Source organism: Bombus pyrosoma, linkage group LG15 (genome assembly GCF_014825855.1).
Source record: "Bombus pyrosoma isolate SC7728 linkage group LG15, ASM1482585v1, whole genome shotgun sequence".
Classification (NCBI taxonomy): domain Eukaryota; kingdom Metazoa; phylum Arthropoda; class Insecta; order Hymenoptera; family Apidae; genus Bombus; species Bombus pyrosoma.
The window spans coordinates 3,332,572-3,354,157 of NC_057784.1; the positions used below are offsets into that span (position 1 = coordinate 3,332,572).

The window sequence follows — 21,586 nt, forward strand, 5'->3', positions numbered from 1 at the left end:
TTCTGATCGGCAGATCATCGCCTTGTCACAATGACCAACGGCGGGCGACTGTTGTTTACGTCTACGCGTCTGTCGTTGACGTCGTTTTTCTTTTCTGCGTCTTAACTGTTCAAACGGTTTTGACCTCTGCGTGTTCCGAAAAACCGTCCGTCTACGCGTAGTCGACCCCGTTTTAACAATCGACACCGTAAGTCGAGCACGAATGTCGCTATCTCGCGTCACGGTTAATCTGCGTCAGGTACGTGCTCGTGCTTGACCCGATCTCATAGCCTTGCCCGGTTTATCTCAATCGTACGATTAGATTAAATTTTCTGCCGTGTATTGTCCCTTTTGTTGAGTTTTCGTTTACGTAAAGTTTAACATCGTTACAATGGATGTCGTGATTATTCTTCTTATTCTTTAGCCTAAACTCTTGCTTGTCTCGGCGTATCGTTAATGCCCCGACGATACGTTTCGAATATTATTGCTTCGATTAGTCGAGACATAAGCTTTGGACGGCCTTGTTCTATCTGATTCGTACGTGGATAGCTGGAACATAAATAATTTTCCTACAATTTTCTTTCACTCTTACAGACGAAATCATATTAGGTTGACCGAAAAGTTTCTTTCGTTTCATAAGGCGATGATAGGTGAACGACAATTTCTGTTTAGGTAGCATTTCTACTTCTTTCTACTAACTTCTTCGTTACTATTTCCAGGGACCAGAAGCAGTCGGACGATAAAACGAAAGAGACCTCAGCCGTGGCAGCGGCGGCAGCAGCCGCGAACATACGACCAGGTACGGCGGACAAGAAACCGCAATTAAAGCCACAGAAACCGTTCACGTCACCGGGCGGTATCCCAGGACCCAACGGGATCAAGATGCCGCCGTTCATAGAAGGCATGCCTCATTTGCCATTCACGCCGTTCAATTTCTGGAGTCCGCCGCCGTTCATGCCATCGCCGTTCATGGCAGGAGCGCCGAACGTTCCAACGATCCTACCGGAACAGTACTTCGCGACGAGTAGGATCCGCGGTCTGCAGGAACAACAAAGGAACGCGGCCATGGTGCAGCAACAACAACAACACCAACAACGAGACAGGGACGGGATAGGGGTCGCTGCTGGCACCGCTGAATCACCTGGAACCTCGAATTCTCGTAGCACGCCGATGAGCAAAGCACCGCGGGAGGTATCCGAGAGCTTGTACGATGGTTCGGGAGCGAACGGCAGTTTCTTGGACAATTTGATCAGGTCGAGCCTCGAGACGGGAATTCCAAGGGACCAGAGGGCAATGACCGACGCGAGGAACCAGCAGCAGTCGTCCTCGCAGCAACAACTCCCGGAATCGATGAGGGGCAAAACGTTGATCGATCAACTGTGCAGAAACTCGAGGAGAACGCCGGTGTCGAGGCTGGCTCAGGACAGCAGCGAGGACGAGAGCTACAGGGGACCATCGACAACCGGTAGGCCGATCCCGGAAAGACCGGAACGCGTGCCCACCGTCGACCTTAGCCCGTCACCGTCGGAACGTGGCCGGAACGACGACGGCAGCGATCGACTCACGTCGCCGCCGACACCTCTCTCGATCTCAAGGGCCGGAAGCAGAGACGAGGACAGTACCCGGGACTCGAGGATCGATCGTAGCAGCAGGGAACGAGAGGTACACAACGGTGGACAGGAAGACCGCGATAGAAAGACTCTGACCATTCAGCAGCCGCAACAGCAGCAGCAGCTGAATCACTACCCGGACTTACACAATCTCTACGCCGTATCAACTGAGAAAAAAAGTGCCTGTGATAGTAAGCTTATAGTAGATCATTCGAGCCAGAAGACTCAACAGCAGCAGCAGCAGCAGCAGCAGCAGCAGCAGCAGCAGCAGCAACCGCAGCAACAACAACAGCAGCAGCCACAACAGCAGCAAAAGGAATACGATGCGGTGAGCGGACTGGTTGTGCAACTGCAGCGGGGCTACAACATCGGGAACAACAGGTCCGGCGAGCAGACCAACAGCCAGCAATCGACGGAGCAACGTGGATCCGTTATCAGCATGGAAGACTCCGTTGAGCAGTAGGAAAAGAAAGTCGGTATCGTTGATCAGTAAAGTATACAAGTAACGAATAATATACGGTGAACGATCCGTGTAGACGGTAATAGTCCACATTCCCGCCCAATGCACCGGCATTTTACACACCACGTTGCCACGGTCGGGGATCCTCGGCCTCCGCTTTCTCTCTCTCTCACTCTCTCTCTCTCTCTCTCTCTCTGTCTCTCTCTTTCTCCCTCTGTTTCGGTTCAAGCATGTACACCAACGTGTACTCGATAATTGTCACTGTTGTGTCTCGCGATTGGCCTCGACACCATCGGCCAGAACCGACAAAGAACCGGAAATTCGTGCACGACTTCGTCGCGCGTCGACTATGAAAGCCAACGCGCGACCGTTTCCGAGGAGAAGGGCGTGAAAGCCGAGCACCTCCTCCGTTGGTGTGTGTGTGTGCGTGTATAGGACGAGGGACGTTTCGAAGAAAACGCGAAACGTGGCACGAAACGGTAGTAGTCCCGAGCCTGACCCTGCCCTTTCCACCCGGAAGCCCCTTGAACGTCGCGAGGCAATAGAGGAAACAGAAAAAAAAAGACGGACAAGCGAGTAACGAAAAAAGAAAAAAAGAAAAAAGGAAAACACAGAAATGCGTAAATGCTACCCAACCACCCGTGAACCCACTGCGATTCCATCAGTTACATGTATCCGGCGCTCGAACTCCGTCCAGCTGACGGCAGGTCGTACCGGTACATTTTTGACTATGGCGATATTTCGATTCGAGGAGAAGGCAAGAAACGGATACAAGACACGATGTAACGTTATTGTACCGAATGCATACACACGATACACACACATGGCCATCCACAGAGACACGCAGATAGACGTACTCATTCGCTCGGTGATACACTTATTTTCACACGTACATATGGACGCCTCTGACACCGTCGGGTAAGCAAGAATGCGCGTGTACGGTATTACCGTATGCCGATCTATGCAACGGCCCGGCGTTAAAATACAAAACGGGGAACAGACGAAGCAGCACGTGAAACAGTCCGCGCGTGCACGCGTCCGTAGAGAAGATACGCGTTGGGTAGGAGCGCGCGATGAAAATTCTGCAGGGTTGTCCGGTCGACAACGCGCGCGGATACGTTGGCCGATGATAGACATTTTGAACGCGCGAACGCGACGAGAAGACGAACAAAAAATGAAGAAATAAGAATAATTGCCGACGCAACAACGTATTTTTTCCTCTATCGATGTAAAACTACCTAATGCAAGAAAAAAAAAAAACTTATTACCTACTACTAACATTACTTAACTCGTAAGGAGCAACATAATTATATAAGGAATGATATATTATATATTATATATATATACATATATTTTTGGTCATTACGAACGTATGCGAAACGAGAACGAGCCAAGACTTTTGTTGGCGCGCGTATAGATGACGTTTTTTCATAAGGCGACAATATTTCTCTAATCTCGGTTATTTCGAGGCTGGCGTTCGGTAAAAACGCGTACCCCCTCTTAAACGGGTCGCATCGAACAAGAACGAAAGAGGGAAGCGGGAATAAGCTGCTTAGAAGGGTACGAAACGATTTTCATCGATGAGGGAACGATCGCTCTTATCTCGTTGATCGACGCACGAAGAGTAAATGTTTCGCGAACATGCGCGTTACGTTTCGAAAACGAGGAACATCGGGAATATCGTTTGGAGAAGCAACGGGAAGAAAGATGAATTTAATTCGATTCTCTCGTCGACGACGATCGTTTTGTTCCATGGAACTGCGGCGAGGGGAGATCTACGAGGAAAACGTTAAAAGAGAAAATGGAAACGCGTAGATGTACATAAGGCATTTGGAGAAAAAGGATCGCTATATGTATAGGCGTGCGCTTGTTCTCCACTCGGTTGTTCTTTACCGAAGTGCAAAAATTTTTCTTACGCGCGGCAACGCCACGCATTTTGATACAAATTGCAAATTTTCTATCGCGTAGAGGAAGAGAAGCAGCTGTAATGGCGGCGTTCGTAGAATTTCTTCACGAGGAAAACATCCCACTCGCTTCTGGGAGGAATCGATTCCCTTTCTCTTCTAGATAGTCGTCGATCCGCGTGGTCGACGATCGAAACGTACGATAAATCAGGCGAGTGTGACGACGTTTCGTACGATCGGACATTAGTTTCTTCCTGTCTGACTTTTTCTACGAACCACACGACTGTATCTCGATGGTGTTTTCCTTTTAGCGTCGAAGAAAAAACGTAGCAAAATTAGATGAAATTCGAACGCGTCGAAAAGATCGGCCATCGTTATTTCTAATAGGGGAATTCGGAGATTTCCATTTCGAGAAACACGTTCCGATGTTCGTCGATACTTTCTCCGGACGTTAAACGAATTTTCGAAGCTTCTTATTGGTCATCAATAGAGGCAATGACGGTGACTATGATGACGGCAGTTACCGTAACGAGTTCTAGAGAGTATCGTCGTTGGGTATCAGAGAAAGAATTCCTCTTTCGCTCCTCTTCAACGATGCGACTGATCCTTAGAAATTAATCTCTGCAAAATTCGTACAACGTTTCATTACCATCGTCGTCGTTACGGGCTTCATCTGCGTCTACGACGTTAGCACAGCCGACGGATGCTTCGGAAAATCATGTAATTTCCGAGGAAAAGGCCAGCGAACATCGAAACTTCTTGGAATGGAAATTTCGAAATTCTGTCACGATCGTTTCGGTCGCGGTGAGCGACGATACAACACGAAGAACGCCAGTCCCTCCTCTTTTGACTAATTTTTTCGCAGGTTATCCATGAGCGTCGTGCGCGCGACTATCGAGGTATCTTCTCGTATTTCAAATTAGAATTCCGTTCGACAGGAGATCCTTGACTATATAGAATGAACACGTTGAAATAAATACAAAAAGAAAAAAAAGGAAAAGAAGGGAAGAAGTGGTGATTTCGTCGTTTCGCTAGTTGTAGTAGCCGAGCAGGACGTTGGACCAAGACGAAATCGATGAGAGCAGGCGGATTCGAAAGCAGAATGACTCGTTTTAGCGAAACACGCGTAGAAAACGTTACCACGTTTGAGGAAAATAGTGAAGTTCGGCGCGTTAAAGTACACACCGCGGGCCACGATTTTTCCGTCTTTCTCGCGTGTCGAGGAGGATTTCACAAGTTCTGATTCTAAAAAAGAAAAAAAAAAAAAGAAAGGACGAGGACAGAGGAAACGAAAGGATAATTCACGCACTCATCTCATGACTCTCTTTAAGTAAAGTAACGACTGAAAGACTCTAGGCTGTACATAAAGTATAAGGCATGTATGTTCGGTGTTTTAAAAAAAGCAAAAATTCCTTACTAACGCAAAAAAAATTATACCTTACGAAAAAAAAGTAAATCGTATAAGCAAGGCTACTCTCTCGGTGTTTTTTGGAATTAAACTTAAAATTTACCCACCCCTAAACTTAAAGCAAAAAAACCGTGAATTAAGGAGGAAAGCTCTAAAAGGGAATGAAAAAAAAAAAGACGGGTGAAGCGCACCCACGCAGAGAAGCGCGTCGGAAAACTATTAAAAAAAAAAAAATAACAAGTTATTGAGTGTAAACGTTAAGGTCTCCTTAGGGTTAAAGAATAAAAAAAAAAATTAATATCGAAGCTGAACAGCAGAAAAACACAAGTGAAAAGCAAAGCACTAATCATGATTGTGTGTAAACGTAAATTAAAACCTTCCTTCTAACCCTGTATCCACTAACACACCCCTTTTTAATCACTCACCAGCCGACTACCCGCTTCGCGTCAAAGTGTAAATTGTTCGGTGTGATCTTACCTACACGATACCTCGAAAGAAAAGAAAAACAAAAAGGAAAGGATACCTTTTTCTAAACATTCGCCAGGCACTACACCAAAAAGAAAAAAGAAAAAAAAAAGGAAGGGAAGGATATTTCTTACACTCGTTCCAACTATCGCCTTCTTTTCCTGCTTCCTCTTCCCCTTCGCCCTTTACCCTAACTCCCATTCCTTCATCCCTCTTGCCTTTTTAACTTTACTCGTACCCCCTGAAACCCTCTAACCCCCTCCCCCGATTTAATCGAATCCTCTTCACCTTTCTACCTTGCAAAAATCCAATTCACCGACACACCCGGGACAACAGAGACTCCCGATAATACCCTTTTACGAAAGATTTATCGTTAGATGTGAAAAATGGATATTTATCGTGCGGATGATTGTAAAACGTGCGTAAATTATGATTGTCGTTAATTCAATTACAGTTACAAAAAGTATACGTCGCGACGTTCTGCACGCGTTCTCTAACCAGGAGTCGATATCCGTCGTCGTCGATCCACGAGCGGTTCCACGGTAGCTTCCCGCGGCTTTTACAACCGAGGGAAACGAGAGGCGCGACGCTGCAATTAGACTTACGTCCGCGAGATCGACGACCTCATCGTCGCCGGAGATTTCCTCCACTCGTCCGTTTCTCCAGCTTCGAAGTTCGTTCTTTCAAACGCGTTAAAAGTAAAGAAAAAAAAAAAAAAAAAAAGAGAGAAGAAGAGGAAGAAGAAGAAACGAAAGAAAAAGACAGGAGAGGGGATGGTAGCGGTGTGAAATTTTGTTGTTACTTTCGATTCGGTGATGCACAACGCACAAAATGACTTCTCGAGAATTCGTGCAGAGGTGATAATCAAAAATGGTAATCGCGGATTCGTCTCGTGGGATCGATCCGCCAGGTTTCCGGAAGGGAGAGGGGTGGTGGAAGAGGAAATTTCTGGTTCGACGACGACAGCCTCGACTCCTGCGCGAATTAGACACGCGAGAGCTACGAGACTCGTCCGCGTTCGCTAAGAACGGGACGACTGAATCGCGACAATTGGGACGATCGGCGCTAACGGCGTAATTAACGGGGCTGCCGTGTAATGATTTCCCAGTGACACAGTCGCGTCAACGTGTCTGCCACAGCGATTTCGATCGACGAGACCGAGCGACCGTCGGTTCTCGGCTCGGGGAATTCGGAACTTCTTCGTTCTGGTGTCCGAAACGATGGACATCGATGAACCGATTGGTACGATTGACAAAACACACGCGAAAAGAGGGGAAAACAAATTTTCTAGAAAAATGAAAGAGATGCTTCTCTATTTTTGCGGGCAAATATTCACGTAAGAGGTGTAAAATTGGACAACATTCTGTGATTTTAAACATTATCGGCGTACGGACAGAGATTCTGTCCATTGGTTATCGTGTACAGCAGTTTTAGGAAAATTTTCGCTATCGAAATTCGTTCTTTGAAGGAAATAGCTAGAGAGGAGTGTTAGGGTGGATCTAACGAGGTCGCATAAGCTAGGGCAGATATCGTTGCCAACGCGACTGTAGAGAGAAGTGTCGATTTACGTTCTTTTTTTTTTCCTTTTTTTTTTTTTTTCTTCGAGGGAGACGGCGGGACGAGAATAAGAAATCCCAGTTAGCACGGAACTAAAGGATTGTATTAATACACACGACGTAGCGGCAGCGTCGTGGAATCGGCTTCTCGAAATCGCAGGCCAGATTTCATCGGATCAAACGCGGCTTTTCTTCAAAGGCATTTCAAAATTCGTTCTCGCGGGAGATACGTCGGGAGAGGAATGATTTCGCGTTCGTAGATTTTCCGGCCGTCTCCTTTTACGTCGCGGGCGATACGCTGAAACGATCCGGCGAGAGACGGATTGGTCGAAAACGGGGAGGAAAAGAAATCTTTAAGAATTAAAAGAAGATATATTATATTAAAATATCTGTGATGTAAAAAGTAACAAAATTTTGATGTATATTTTTCACAAATTATTGTAACCAGCTAGTGTATATGTGTAAGATTACGGATATAAAAGAAAAAAAAACAAATACTATTGTAATTACGGTGTGTGGAGACAAAATGACGAGTAAGAGAGAGCGAATTGAAAGCCAACAAACAAACAAACAAAAAGAAACCAAAAGATGAAACAAATACGGGAGAAGCGAGATCGCGAGATTACGTTTATCCACACCGGTGGTCAGACGGGACCAAGATGGCGGGCATTGCTCGGAAAATCGGGCCCAAAGATTCTCGTTTTTTCATCGCTTTTATATATTTTCGTTACGCGTTTTCCGTTTCATCGCGGGCAAACGAGAACATTCGAATACCAACAGCGTGTTCTTCCTCTCGTTCCCGGAATTGCGTCAGAGGATAAAATTAAAAACGAGAAGGAAGAGAATAGATGATCTTTTCGCTTGAAATTTTAAGTCCAGACTCTCGATCGTCAAAATTGAATCGTTTGTCGTATAATTTGTTTCTTTGTTCGTCAACCTCGCAGCATCGAGCAACGACGATCATTTCGGGTGGTTCGTGTTTCCAAAAACTGGAAGATTTGGTCCGATTGGCCCTGAAACGGCTCAATGTCAGCTACCTCACAGAGTATCGTCACGTTTGGTATGGTTTGCGTAGGGGATGTTCGCGTGTTTCGATTGCCGAAGTAAAATTGGATGGCCGTCCGCTGAAAACTCGTTTCTACATTCGTTTCTTTCGTGCGCTATAATTTTCGAAGAAATTCGTTCGAATCCAAAAAAAAAAGAGAGAGAAAGAAAAGGAGAAGAACAAAGACAAGAAACAAGTCGAACCTCGACTATCGAATTATCGAACCTTAGAACTTAACTGGAGAAGACTGACGAAATATCGATTGAAAATTGGCCAATCAGTTTCTTCGAACGCGTAGACGCGCGAACATCGTCGGGGTGGGGTCGTGTAGAAATGGTCTAAACAGTTCCAAATTGTGCCTAAGTTTCGACGTTACGTTTTTACGACTCGCAACAGAACGAACGACGAATGTAATACCGTAGCAGCAAACTGAAGTTTTAGTTCTATGGTGGGGTTGGTTTAAAGTCAGGAGGCAGTGAACGGGATAGAGGCAAAAGAACAAAAAAGAAAAGAGAAAAAAAAAAATAGAGATGGGCGACCTTAAAGCTAAATTTTAAAAGTATATTACCTCCGTATACGTTCCAGGGCCGTCCGGCCGCCATCTTGCGTTCATTTTTACGTTCCGTTTTGTCGAATAAGTGCAATTAGGTACACTGACGCCACACACAAAGACAACACACTCTTGCTGACACACATACACACACATACATACACACGCGGAAAACCCACGAACACACACACGCACGCATACACACATGCGCGAGAAACACTCTTCGACACGCATTCACACTTCCACACACGTACACGTCAAACAGACGTCGAAGAAAAAATGAAGAAAACGAACTGTTACGCGCTAGGTTACCGTGTTTTTAAATTCTATTTTCAATTCACGCATTCTCGAATGTTGGGATTTTCGTGATCAACGAAGAGCTGGCCTGTCGTTCACATAAGAATAACACGTACAACATACATATGATAAACAGACGAACACGCGTACATACACACACAGACACACGTTACCATATTACATAGAACACGTACACGTACTCGCATACACTGCAAGAAGCAGCCGACGTCGATTCGACGACAAAGTATGATACGCCGTTTTCTCCATCTTCGAACGTTCGCGTCTTTCTTCGACGGATATCCAGTTCGATGTCTCGTGGACAATTGTACAAAGACGTTGGTAAATTTAATCGCTTAAACTGAAAACTACTAAGCTGTATTGCCTGGATCAATTTTTGCCGGCACACTTTCGGATGTCTTTCGATCGAATCAAAAAGGGGGAAGGAGGAGAACGAAGAACGACGTGCACGGCCGAGGATCGAGAAGGGCCAAAGGGAGTAGATAAATTACCGCCTGAACCAACGTAGAAACCGAGATGGTACGGTCCGTTAACGGTGGAAAACTTGGTACCTTTCTAATTGGCTTTAATAAGCTCGTAATTCGTAGGCTCTAGTCATGCAATGACTTTAAAAGGCGGGAAGTCGTCCCTGAAGCGGTGGGTCGAATCTTCCGCGAATTCGTATACGCTAAACGGCGCGATGTGACGCGACGCTGGAACTTACCGATTTGTGTTCAAAATGGGCGAACAAAGTCGACAAGGCGTCGATTCGACGTCCGGCTCTCGACACCGAAATATAATTATGGAAACTTCTAACGCGTACGCCCGTGCGCTGTCCGCGTAATTTCGCACGGACGGCACACGCGCAAAGGAAGGAATCTAAATAGATAGGTAGATAGATATACGACGAAAAAAAAAAAAAGAAAAAAACGAATCGGAAGATTTGAGCGCGAGAATGGCAAAGACGGGGAAAGCCAGTGCTCGACCACGCCTCCGACATCAGCCCGAATCGCGGAGCCTCCTCGTATTGCGACTGACAGCGATTTCTTTGCAAAGCTCTCTCGCGACAGCTGGGAATGAACGAGCTACGCGAAATCATCCGTTCTCGCTGCCGCAGTAAACGTCTTTTTTCATTCTCGGGCACACATACATACATACACACACGCACACGCGCACACACACACACACAGACACGCACGTTTCTAGCGATAGTTTATCTCGCGCCGTAGTTTGGTAAAACCTCTTGGCGCGGGTTAAGATTTACGCGTGACGCCACGGCCGATGGGTGCTCGTCGATTCGACACCCGCGGAGAGACAGCTGCGATCGGTCGATGCTCGGTAGAGGCAAATGTTAGAGGCTATCGGGATTTCTATTCAACCTTTGTTCGAATATTTTCTAATAAATGGTTGCGCGATTCGCCGACATCGACTGGCTGCTCGGGTAACTAACGTTAATCGGTTTAAATTTCGAGTTTCGCATCGTTAGACTTTGAGACGTAAGAAGGGAAGGTATTTAGAAATGGAAGGAAATTAAAAAAAAGAAAAAGAAAAAAGAAAAAGGAAAGCGCGCGATCGCTGCTGCGTCCGTACGAGCGTCAACGGGTGAAAACGAAGTTCGTGAAACAAAGGTATTATTCGTCCATCAAAAGGTGATGTATTCTTTAAAGTACAATTACTTCTTGTTCCATATACGAATCGAAATTACTTTCATGTTCCTATTTCGAGGTTTAAGGAGCGAACTGAGTCGGTCTTGTTTGCGGTTAGAGCGATGCGTCCTCGTCGGTCGCGGATCTCATTTCCGCGATGGTGGCGGGCCAGATCGGAGGCGGTCGGTCTCGACACTGACTATGCCTAGACTTTTCGACTAGTAGGCGTTAGGAAAAAATGGCGCTGGTACTACGTAGTTAGCACCGGTAGTACTCGTAGTTTGGCGCTTTAGTTGTTTGTATATCGTGTTGTTTCGTTTCTTTCCGTTTTTCTATATTGTCACTGTGTATGCCCGGCCTCGCCGCGCAAAACGTCAAGGTCGGAAACGTGCGACTGGAACTACGAAGGAGCGAGTCGATCGATAGGAAAACTCATCGAATCGATGAAAAGAAGTGGCGACGACGAAAGATGTCGCGATCGTGAATATTACTCGCGATTACACGTATGGCACGTATGAAACGACTAACTGAATCGGCTCGCCAACGAATCTCGGAACGTTGGAAGAACGGTGGTGACTCGGTGTTTCAATCAAACCTGTTTGTACCAAAATCACTCTGAAATCATACGCACCGGAACTTCAAAGTACGACCAACTAGTTACGGACCAAGTACGCTGAACTGCCGGTGAATTAATCAAAAGACACGTCCGAGCGGCGCGTTACGTATACGAGAGACCTCTTCGAGGAGCCAACCGTTTTCCCGTTTTTTTTTTCTTCGTCTTCGAGCTGCAGTTCGTTGTTCCGACCCTGACGATCACTGCGTCCCGCCGAAACTCTCGGCGAGACCGGGCGCGTTCCGATGCGCTACAAAGTTTTTAAAGTTTAAAGTAACCGATCGAAAGCGAAAGAGGTAATTAAGGACAAGAAGATTAAAAAAAGAAAACTAAAGAATCCAAACCGGATGTAAAATCCCCACGCTCCGATCCCCTCCGCACCGAAATCCCATTCGACAGATCGTCATCCATCCACATGAACAACCCCTCCGGACAACCTTTAGCAATTTGAAAAATTCACCCGCATTTCCGACCACACACGCACACTCAGTGACACGCTAAACGAACACCAGAAGTATAACAATACACGCAGTCTGCTTTCTACATACAGCTACAACAATATTGCAGCCTCCCGATACCAGTCGTCTCCTTACAGTTTAAAGCGGGGTGCGTTCGTGACGGGCGCCATTCGGATTCGACGTGTCGTGCGTCCTTCTTTACCGGAATCACGACGAAAATTCGTCGCGATCGTATCGCTGTCGATGCGAGGTAGTTTCGTCTACGGGCACGAAACACGACGAATTTTCCCGCGAGTCCTGTGGACGTATCCATAAAGAGGAAGCAACAGCTCGGCCGATCGAAGAGCAGGCTCCGTTCGAACCGATGGCGCCGCGACCGTCCGATCGTTTCCCTGCGCCGTGCCACGGGTTGCATACTCACCCGGGCACCGAGAACAATGCAACCAGCAACACACAAGCAGCAACAATAGACATCTCTCTCTGTCTGAGCAGAGCACGTCGCGATCGCGAGTTCGTCGCTACGTGCGACCACTCGCTACGATCGCCGTGCATCCGAGTTACAAGTACAGCTACTAAAAATCTATACATCTCATATTATCCAACAGTGATCAACGCAAACGCAGATGCCACGAAGAGCAATGCAAAAAATAAAAAAAAAAAAAAACAAAAAATAATAAGCAAGGATCACTCGGCAGCCCGTATCGTCTCGGCGCGATGATTATTCAAATGACGCGGTCGAATCGTTCGGATTCGGTTCGTTTCGTTTTTACGATCGCCGGCTCGGCGAACGATCGACGAGTTATAAATATGGCGTCGGACGATCGGGGCCGGGTGAAAGTCCCCTCAAATCAAAACCCGCAGTCAGCACAGAATATAAACGATAAGTGCAGAGGAAACAAACTACTATAGTAAACAAAAAAGGTACATATTATATATATTATATATATAAATATATATTATTATATTATTATTATTAATTAATTAATTAATTATTAAACATACATAAAAGAATATTATTAACAACACAAAGAAGTACTATATTACTACTATTATTAATTATTATGATTCTTATTATAAATTTAATGAAACAATGATAACATTCCAACCGTCAATGTGCCACACGACTTTTTATATGCTCTTAAAACAAAACAAAACAAAAAAAAAGGAAGTATAGAGGGAACGCGAGATTTTGCGATAATCGTCGTTTGGTGATCGTCGGAAAGCAGCGCGGGGGGAGGAAAGAACGTTCTTCGAAATCGTTGACTGAGAACCGCGTTAGCGTGGCTGTGAGAAAGACGCGGGACCCTTCGAGCGAACCTCTCGATACGAAAAGAACACCGGATCAAAGAGAAAATAAGAGGAAAGGTGCACACGAGCCGAGCTTCGTCTAGCGATTTTTTTTTCTTTTTCCCTACGATTAATTAAAGAAAACCGAGTGCTCTCTATACGATGAAGCTCCGAAGGCGGCGCGATACGTGCCTTCGTCTCGTTGCTTCGAATTTTCGAAAAATGTCGCGAGGAAAGAAACGTCGATGCGAGAGCGAGCCGTCTTACGCCGTTTTATCTTGTATCACTGGTCGACCATGATCGATCGTAAATAGGGCATACTTAATCGTTCCGGCGAATTTTATTTTCTGATTACGACGGCAATCGTCGTAATAACGAAGCGCTTGTTCCGCTTTAGCTCTATACGTGTAACGCTAACGACGAGACTCATTGATTTAATTACGCGTATTAATTGCTGTTACGTTTGTCATTATTACTATTACTATTATTATTATTATTATTATTATTATTGCTATTCAGATGATTAGGATTGATATTTTTATTAACATTGATAGTTACATTATTATTTTTATTATCAGCTATTATTAGTAGAATTATTGCCGCTATTTTTATTATTATTATTATTATTAATACTACTACTACTGCTACTACTACTACTATTGCTACTACTACTACTACTACTACTAATACTATTACTATTACTATTGTTATTCGAAAAGAGAAAGTCTGTGAATTCGACGGGCATGCGTTCACGATGAAATACAGACACGCACGCACACAAGCGCGTTTAACGTGTGTAATCACCTTCGTTAGGAACATTATCTCTATTACTAGTGCCGTCTATACATGTTACAAGAATATTAGTTAGTCCGTGAACCATTAAAAAAATTTACATCACCCGTAAATATAGGTATCGGCTAAAGTATATCACGTTGTTAAATACGTATGGTATGTGGGCGTGTCTGCGTTAACGCGAACACAATCGTGCGTTTGTTAATAGGTTAATGTACGTAGTACTTATCATTATCATCCTCATCTTTCGCATTGTCGTTGTCATTGTCATCACGAGTCGTTAAATCATCGATATCGTTATCATTATCGTCCTTACGCGTCCTCGTCATTCGGGTCATCCTCATTTTTATTATTACTCCATCATCACCATCACCATCACCATCATCATCATCATCATCATCGTCGTCATCGCCATCGTCATCGTCATCGTCATTACCATTACCGTCATCGTTACGTATTCATTAAGGTTATCGATTAATTTCAAGTAAAAACGCACGAACTACGAATCAATTTCTTAAATATACGTACGTTTTCTTCTTTTTTTTTTAATGTAGCTTGTTTTTTATACTTTTTAATTAAAGCGCGGCTCGCGAACCCGAGACCAACCCAAGTGCAATTCGTAATCTTTTGTTTCTTGTTACTTTTGTCGTAGATTACTTCCCGTTTCTTATCGCGCCTCCGGGCCGTGAACGCCTCCCATTCGTCGTTAGTTTCTTCTACCAATCTACCGCTTTTCTCCTAGCTCTATCGAGCTTCTTCTTTTCCCGTTCTTTTCCTCCAAAGTACTTACAACTCTCGGGAACAGAGTGAAACGGTCGAATAATACGCGTGCATAGCTGCAAAGAGGTAAAGCCTCAAACAGCACCGACTATTCCAGGCTTCGTTACCGATCGTTCTTTATTTTCCACGCCTTGGCCGCTTGAATTCTTTCTTTTTTCTATCGACTTTTCACCTATAAACGCACTGTCCAACATTATTTCCCCTCTAGTGGTACGTTGCTCTTCCACGAATTCTTCGTCGATCGAAATTGAAGGAACGAGAAAAATAAGAAAGCAAACGACGTTCGAACGATCGTTCTTGCCGGTATGTCGATCATTCCACGATCATTCCGCTGTATTTTCTAAAAAAAAAAAAAAAAGAAACGTTCACCTTCTACGTTGCCTGGCTTTTCGAACGGGCAGAAACGATAGCCAGAAGAACGATAGACGTTCGAACGGTCGTTTGATTCGTAAGGGAAGGATATCAGCCGTCGAAGACGGTGGAAACGAGCCTTAAATATCACGCATGCCCGTTTCATCGATACAACGCGAAATGATTGATTCGCGCGTCGTTTTTTTCCCCGTGTATTTCGATATATACTTTCCCTTATTTTCTCTTTCGTTAGACCGGGAAGAAGTATAAAATTGGCGTTTGCCATCGGCGAACAGGGCATTCACACCGTATCGACTTGCCAGTGACGAGGAGTTTAACGAGTGAATCGCTTCTTCACACATTCCGCGAGGATCTTCGTAGCTTTTCACTCTTTTTCTAATAAGATGCGTGGACTTTGCGCGTGAAACGGACGGCTCGCGATCGTCTCTTCGCGCTGCTTTGCCACGGCGAAGGCGCGAGAATAACGCGTTTAATCAACCGTATATCTAATTTGGGCATAAATCGTGCAAACACCGACGCGGTGTTTGCCGAGCGTCGGATAGAAAATCAACCTTGTACATACCGCGTAGACATTATGCATCACTTTCTGTAAACCGTGACACACACGTACACACATCAGATCACCCACGAATGCTGCGATTACGACACACGATTAACTAACCTTTACCGGAACACACTGTTTTTCCTTCATCGAGTTTTCAACGACGGTATACTCCCATACTAAGGAATTCGCGAGGAAGCGCGATTTTTCGCTGATCGCCTTTCGCAAATCAGCGAGAATCTCCCGAAATTAGTCGAATGGCAAAAAGCTCGGAATGGCACCGGTGTCCCCGCTGTATCTATAGGAATTTGGAAATCCGCGCGCTAAAATACGAAACGTGGAAAGGTGAAACAAGGGCAAAGATGAAAGACAAGAAAGAAATCGTAGGTAAATAATAGCCTGATCCCAAAACACTCGTTGAACACTCGTCTAATCGCAACAGAGCCAGTCTTAATGTCTTGTAAAGTAAACGGAGCAAAACGTTAGAAAACCGTGGACGCTTTCGCGCAGGCGTGTTTCGAACGGCGCGGCGTATCGTTTAAATCTCGCCTGCCGGAAGCTTATTTCTTAGGTAGCCCTGTGTATAGAGACGCTAAGTTTCCAGTGTATCGATATGTACGGTGTATTTCCGACGCGCAGATCGATCGATTCACGGTCGACCGTCGACACCTCCGCTAAACGTAGCCGATGTTAAGTTTCATTTCTCTCTCTTTCTCCCACTTTCTCTCTCTCTCTCTCTCTCTCTCTCTCTAATTCTCTTTCTCTTTCTCTTCTATCTCTCATCTCGTCCCTTTCTTGTAATCGCTCGTCAAGTACAATGCAAGTGTAACACTTTTGCACGCGGTAAGAGTTAATGATGTTCGTACCTTTTCAAGGTCAGACGCGATGAGTCTGGCCGCGACTCTCTATATACATTCTACCCTTGTGTCCCTGCCCTTGTCCGCTAGCCCTACCTCTCCTTGTTTCAAGCCCTGTTTCGTTGAGCGGCATATCTCGTAGAATTAAGAGACGTTTGTACGGGCTGAGACGCGGCCGAAGGTCCATTCCCACGCGCGACTCCTCGAAACGAGCGGACAGCTCATAGAGATTCTTTCTCTGTTTCTGTCGCGTTAAGGAAGAACGATAGATCTCGAAACGGGCGATCGATGCATTCCCGTGTAGCGAACACGCTACCGGTCAGGTATACGTCGAGATCTGGACCCCAGGTTGTCCTCGCTTCTTAGACGTAACACTTTCGCGTAAGCTCGAGCAGAAAGATCGTACGTAAAGCTGACGGAACACATATACGAATACGTTACACTACAATATACCACACATGAACATACGTTGTAGATGAACACAGTTACACACGCATACATACACACATACACGCGCACGCACACACACACACACACACACACAGACACACGCACTCAGTCAGACACACAGCTACGAACGTGAAACACATGGACAACGTATACAACGTTACAGTACATACACAGACGCAAACAGGTACACGCGTACACACAGACGCGCGCGCGCATATACGTTTCGTAACGAAGTATACAGTCTTAGCGCAGTGTTTCATATAGTTAGGTAGGAAACGTCAAGAGAATATTTTTTATATTCCACATGGATTTTACAGTTATATATTATCGTTTCGTATCGAAAGGGAGGAGTTTAAAGGCGCGTCCAAAGCGTTACATAGATATATATTATAAATATGAGACCTCTCGATATACGTGTCGCCATTTATTGTTTACACCGCGATGATTATATATCGATTATCGGTCATTCTTATGGCGGTAGGCGCTGTCGTTTATATATATATATACATATAAATATATCTATATATATATAGATAATTATGAGGCGGCGCAGGGGGCACGCGCGCGCTCACGCGCCGTGTGCACGCGTCGCTAATTATCTCGTTGACGATTATTAATAATCGCGAAGCCGCTACGAGCAAATCGAGCAAAACGGCGTGTCGCGTTCGATCGTAACTCGCGGGGAGGGGGAGGCCCTTTGAGTTCGTCCACGGTAAGCCCTACGTCCACGTGCGAGCGAGAATCACCGGCCCTTTTCTCCAACCAGGCAGCCATTCTCTATTTTACTCTCTTTACACCGGCCGGTTGCTTGCATCTTCTTCTTATTTCGTTTCGAAAGCTTTTCCTTTTTCAACCCGTTTCGCGAAATAACGATGCGGGAGAGCTCGTTGGAGGAATACAAGCGGGATCGATCATCAATACCAAACACCTATATACAAAATCTGTACCTTTTTACATCAAACACATACATACACACACACACACACACACACACACAAATATATATATATATATGTATTCAACAAATACGCCTACGGTTTATTCATAAACGACGTGAGAAAAGATAGACACACATACACACACACACACACACATACACAGACGCGGATACACATATTACAATCGTACATCGATAGACCAATTTTTCGTCGAAAGACACAATTACGAATACGCTAGACCAATGTATCGCATACGAGATATATCGATACGCTTCAATGGGGGCAGTTGAACAGTTGTAACGCGTGTATCATAGAAATCGGTCGCGCGAGAGACGCGGGATACGCGAATTTGTATAGAGTTGATGTACGTAATCGTAGCGCGACTAGAAATAGGTATCGCTGGAGTTTTAAATCGTGTTTTTAAATCGAGTTTTTAAATCGTGCAATTAGTAACGTTACTTCTGTTGATCACTTGGTTTACGGAATTAACGGGCAAGAAGAATTCTCCACGTCGATGATCTACGATCCTTCCGAGCTAAACGGATTCTCGTAGCTTGTAAAGGTCGTATCTCATGGACGTGAGATCGGTGTTCGCCCGATGGATCGGGAATACGTGACTTGGGAAGGCCGCGTGCACCAACCAAACATCTGCTCGATGATTGTTACTTATAATTGTAGACCGACTACAGATGGATATTTATCCGCGATCGCTCGCCGTTCATTTCGACCTATCGGCGATCGATCTTCCGCATTTAAGGTAGGATTTCCTCTACTGTCTTTCTTTTTTTTTTTTTTTTTAATCCTATCTAACGTTTCTCGTATTTTAATTGAACGAAGAATAACGGAGACGATATGAAAGAACGTCTTTTCGAATGTTTTAAGACGATAGATCGGACATTTTTACCCTTTCGAGATTAATGGTCCGATACATGCAAAAGTAAGGTTTTCCGAAGGTTCTTATATAGCTATAACTAGGTGTGTATTTTACCAAAAGTAATTTTTTAAATACACTTTTTCTCAAATTTAACGGTTTTCTAATCATTAGATTATTGCGGTGACTTTTGAAAAGAAAAAAAAGATACATCTCCAGATGGTTAATTAAGAAGGGTGGTATAAGGATTTTTCGTGAAAAATTACTCCTAAACAACCTTCGACTGTCATATTCGCGTTAAGGAAATATCCGAAGAACGAAATTGCGCTGTAACGATTCTCATAAAAATGTATATACGATATTATTTGATCGTTCTAACGTATTCATCAGAATGACAGTTCGTCGGAACTGGCATCCGCTACAACTATAATTTTAAACGTACGAGTCTAACGCTCGATAGGAAATTCCATCTTAAATTTGGATTATCGAGATTTCGATTTTATCAAACGACAACAGTCGTGCACTGCGACCGATCGTCGATAAAACTCGAGATTTTTATAGCATTCGGGTAAAAATGGTTGGTACACGCGCTCTTGGCGTAAGCGGAAACGGCTGTAAACGCAGTGAACGGTCGAGATCGAAGCTTGAGCGAGAAAAAAGACATACTTTGGGCATTCTTTTGAGTCGCGTTCGAGCGAATTGCGAGTGAATGAGAGTGGCGAGTGCGGAACAAATCGCAAGTACGTGGTTCGCAGCTTTGAAACATGTGATACGTCAGCCGGCAGGATTGACTTCCGGTTATCGGGAACGTTCGAGAGATGTAGAGCGAAGAACATGCTCACGAAAGAACAAAGCGAGTGACGCGTATCGCTGGTAGTGGATTCGCGGGCTGACGCATTTTTTAAAGATTCTTTGAAGTAGGACGCTCTTTTGTTGAAGGTTGATTGTTATCAAAATGGTTGTGAGGTTATAATGTTTGAAATGTGTTAACGATGCGACGTGAAAGTTCGATCGACCGATTGCCACGACTTCCGGAAACGAGCCGATCGTGACTAAACAACGATTCCAAAAATGTAATTCACTCGCGTTCCGTGAAGTTGCGTCAATCGTCTCGCCGAATAGCGGACGAGGAGGCGAATTGGAAGAACGTGCGCTTCCGCGTGAAACCTTCTTTTCCTTAATTTTCTACTTTGTTCTTCCTTTTCCTTCTTTTAACTCGTCAACATTCCTTCTGATCGAAGTTGCACTTTCTCTACATTAGCGATAACTTGTTCCGTTAAGCATAGCGCGAACGAATGGTCAGTCGACTGTATATATAGCATTTATTTTCATAGCATTTAAACCGAATTCGATTGGTGGAAGCGCACGTGTCCTTCGACGTTGTAAAATTCGTCTCTGAGAAAGCGTGCAACTGGCATTACCCCGCATACAGGTCTGGTTCGTGTTGCGAGTCCAGTTTACGTCAAGTCGGCGCGGTCTTCTCGCGTAATCTTTCCAAATTAATCCTCGAAATAGCGATTATGCGATAAGAAAAGGAAGAGAGGAAGCGAGAAAGAAAATCGTAGAACGTGCGAGGAGCGCGAGACGAGCAACAGTTTTCACGACAAGACTTCGTCGAATTGTTGTAACGGATGGCCAGACTAATAGAAAAATGTGCGACTGATATAAACCAGTATTCGTGCGAGAAAATGTAAAATAAAATTCGCGTAATCTAGCCTTAATGAGAAAGATTAAATTAGGTATAATAGAGGCGGTACCGCGAAGGATGGTCCCGCGTCGAAATTATCTCAATTGGCTGTAAAATATTGTCGCGGAAAGTGGGCCGTGAAGACGACGTCGAAACAAATGCATCCTTGAGTTCCAAGAGAGAAAAAAAAGAAAAAAAAAAAGAAAAAGAAAAAGAAAGGCAGGAAATTTCTCTGGAGGACGTCGTCCAACACGTTCCTCTTTACGCGGCGATGTATCTAGTGAGAATAATGTTACTAGGTAACTTAAGCGTATTTTAAAAGAAAAAAAAAAGAAAAGAAGCATAACGAAATGCCAGTTGTAAAGAGTTTTTCTTTTCGAAAAGGAAGAAAAAAGGAAAATATATCAGTGGTAGAAGTGCGGGAAGACATGTTCGATAAAATGGGAACATGTCTCGAGCGACGCGTCCATTCATTGCCGGGAAACGAAACTAAATGCGAATTGGCAATACGAGGAAGAAATTGAAAATTGATAGAACAGAAAGATACAAAATTTTCGTTTGGGAACGAAACGCAGCTACGATGTCGGGGTAGTAGAAAGTTTCCGAAACGGCAGATCACATTTGGTCGCGACATTGGTACGATCGGTTTTTCGTTTTTCTTTCTTTTGCTTATTTCGGACCGCCCGAAGGGAACGATCACGAGTTCCGCGAAACATGAAAATAGAAAGAACTAAGGTGATAGAGAGTGATAAGGATAACAAAAAAGAAAAAAAGAGAAATATTAAAGTACCGCGAAAGGAAGGATAAAAAGGCAGAAGGCGATTTAAAAAATGGGCAAATGGAACATTGTCATGTGTATACGCGATTATAAATTTTTTGAGAAACGACAGCTTTACCGGTAGTTAACAATAGTTTTTCGCAACTTGGGCACACGTAACGAACACCTTACATGACACACAGAGACACTTACTTACATACACGCATTACATGTAAAGCGATCCATGCGAAACAAAAAAAAAAAAA

At 44.5% G+C, this 21,586-nt stretch overlaps 1 protein-coding gene across 4 annotated transcripts in view; it reads left to right on the top strand.

Annotated features, from left to right (window-relative positions):
• Positions 1-20,900, top strand: part of LOC122575706 (mushroom body large-type Kenyon cell-specific protein 1) — a 130,452-nt gene extending 109,552 nt beyond the window's left edge. For all 4 annotated transcript variants that reach the window (XM_043745029.1, XM_043745030.1, XM_043745028.1 and 1 more), the window contains one exon: positions 699-20,900. In XM_043745029.1, the coding sequence (XP_043600964.1) occupies positions 699-2,052 (1,354 nt within the window). In that variant the 3' untranslated portion in view covers positions 2,053-20,900. The remainder of the gene's footprint in view (positions 1-698) is intronic.
• Positions 20,901-21,586: the final 686 nt, after the last annotated feature.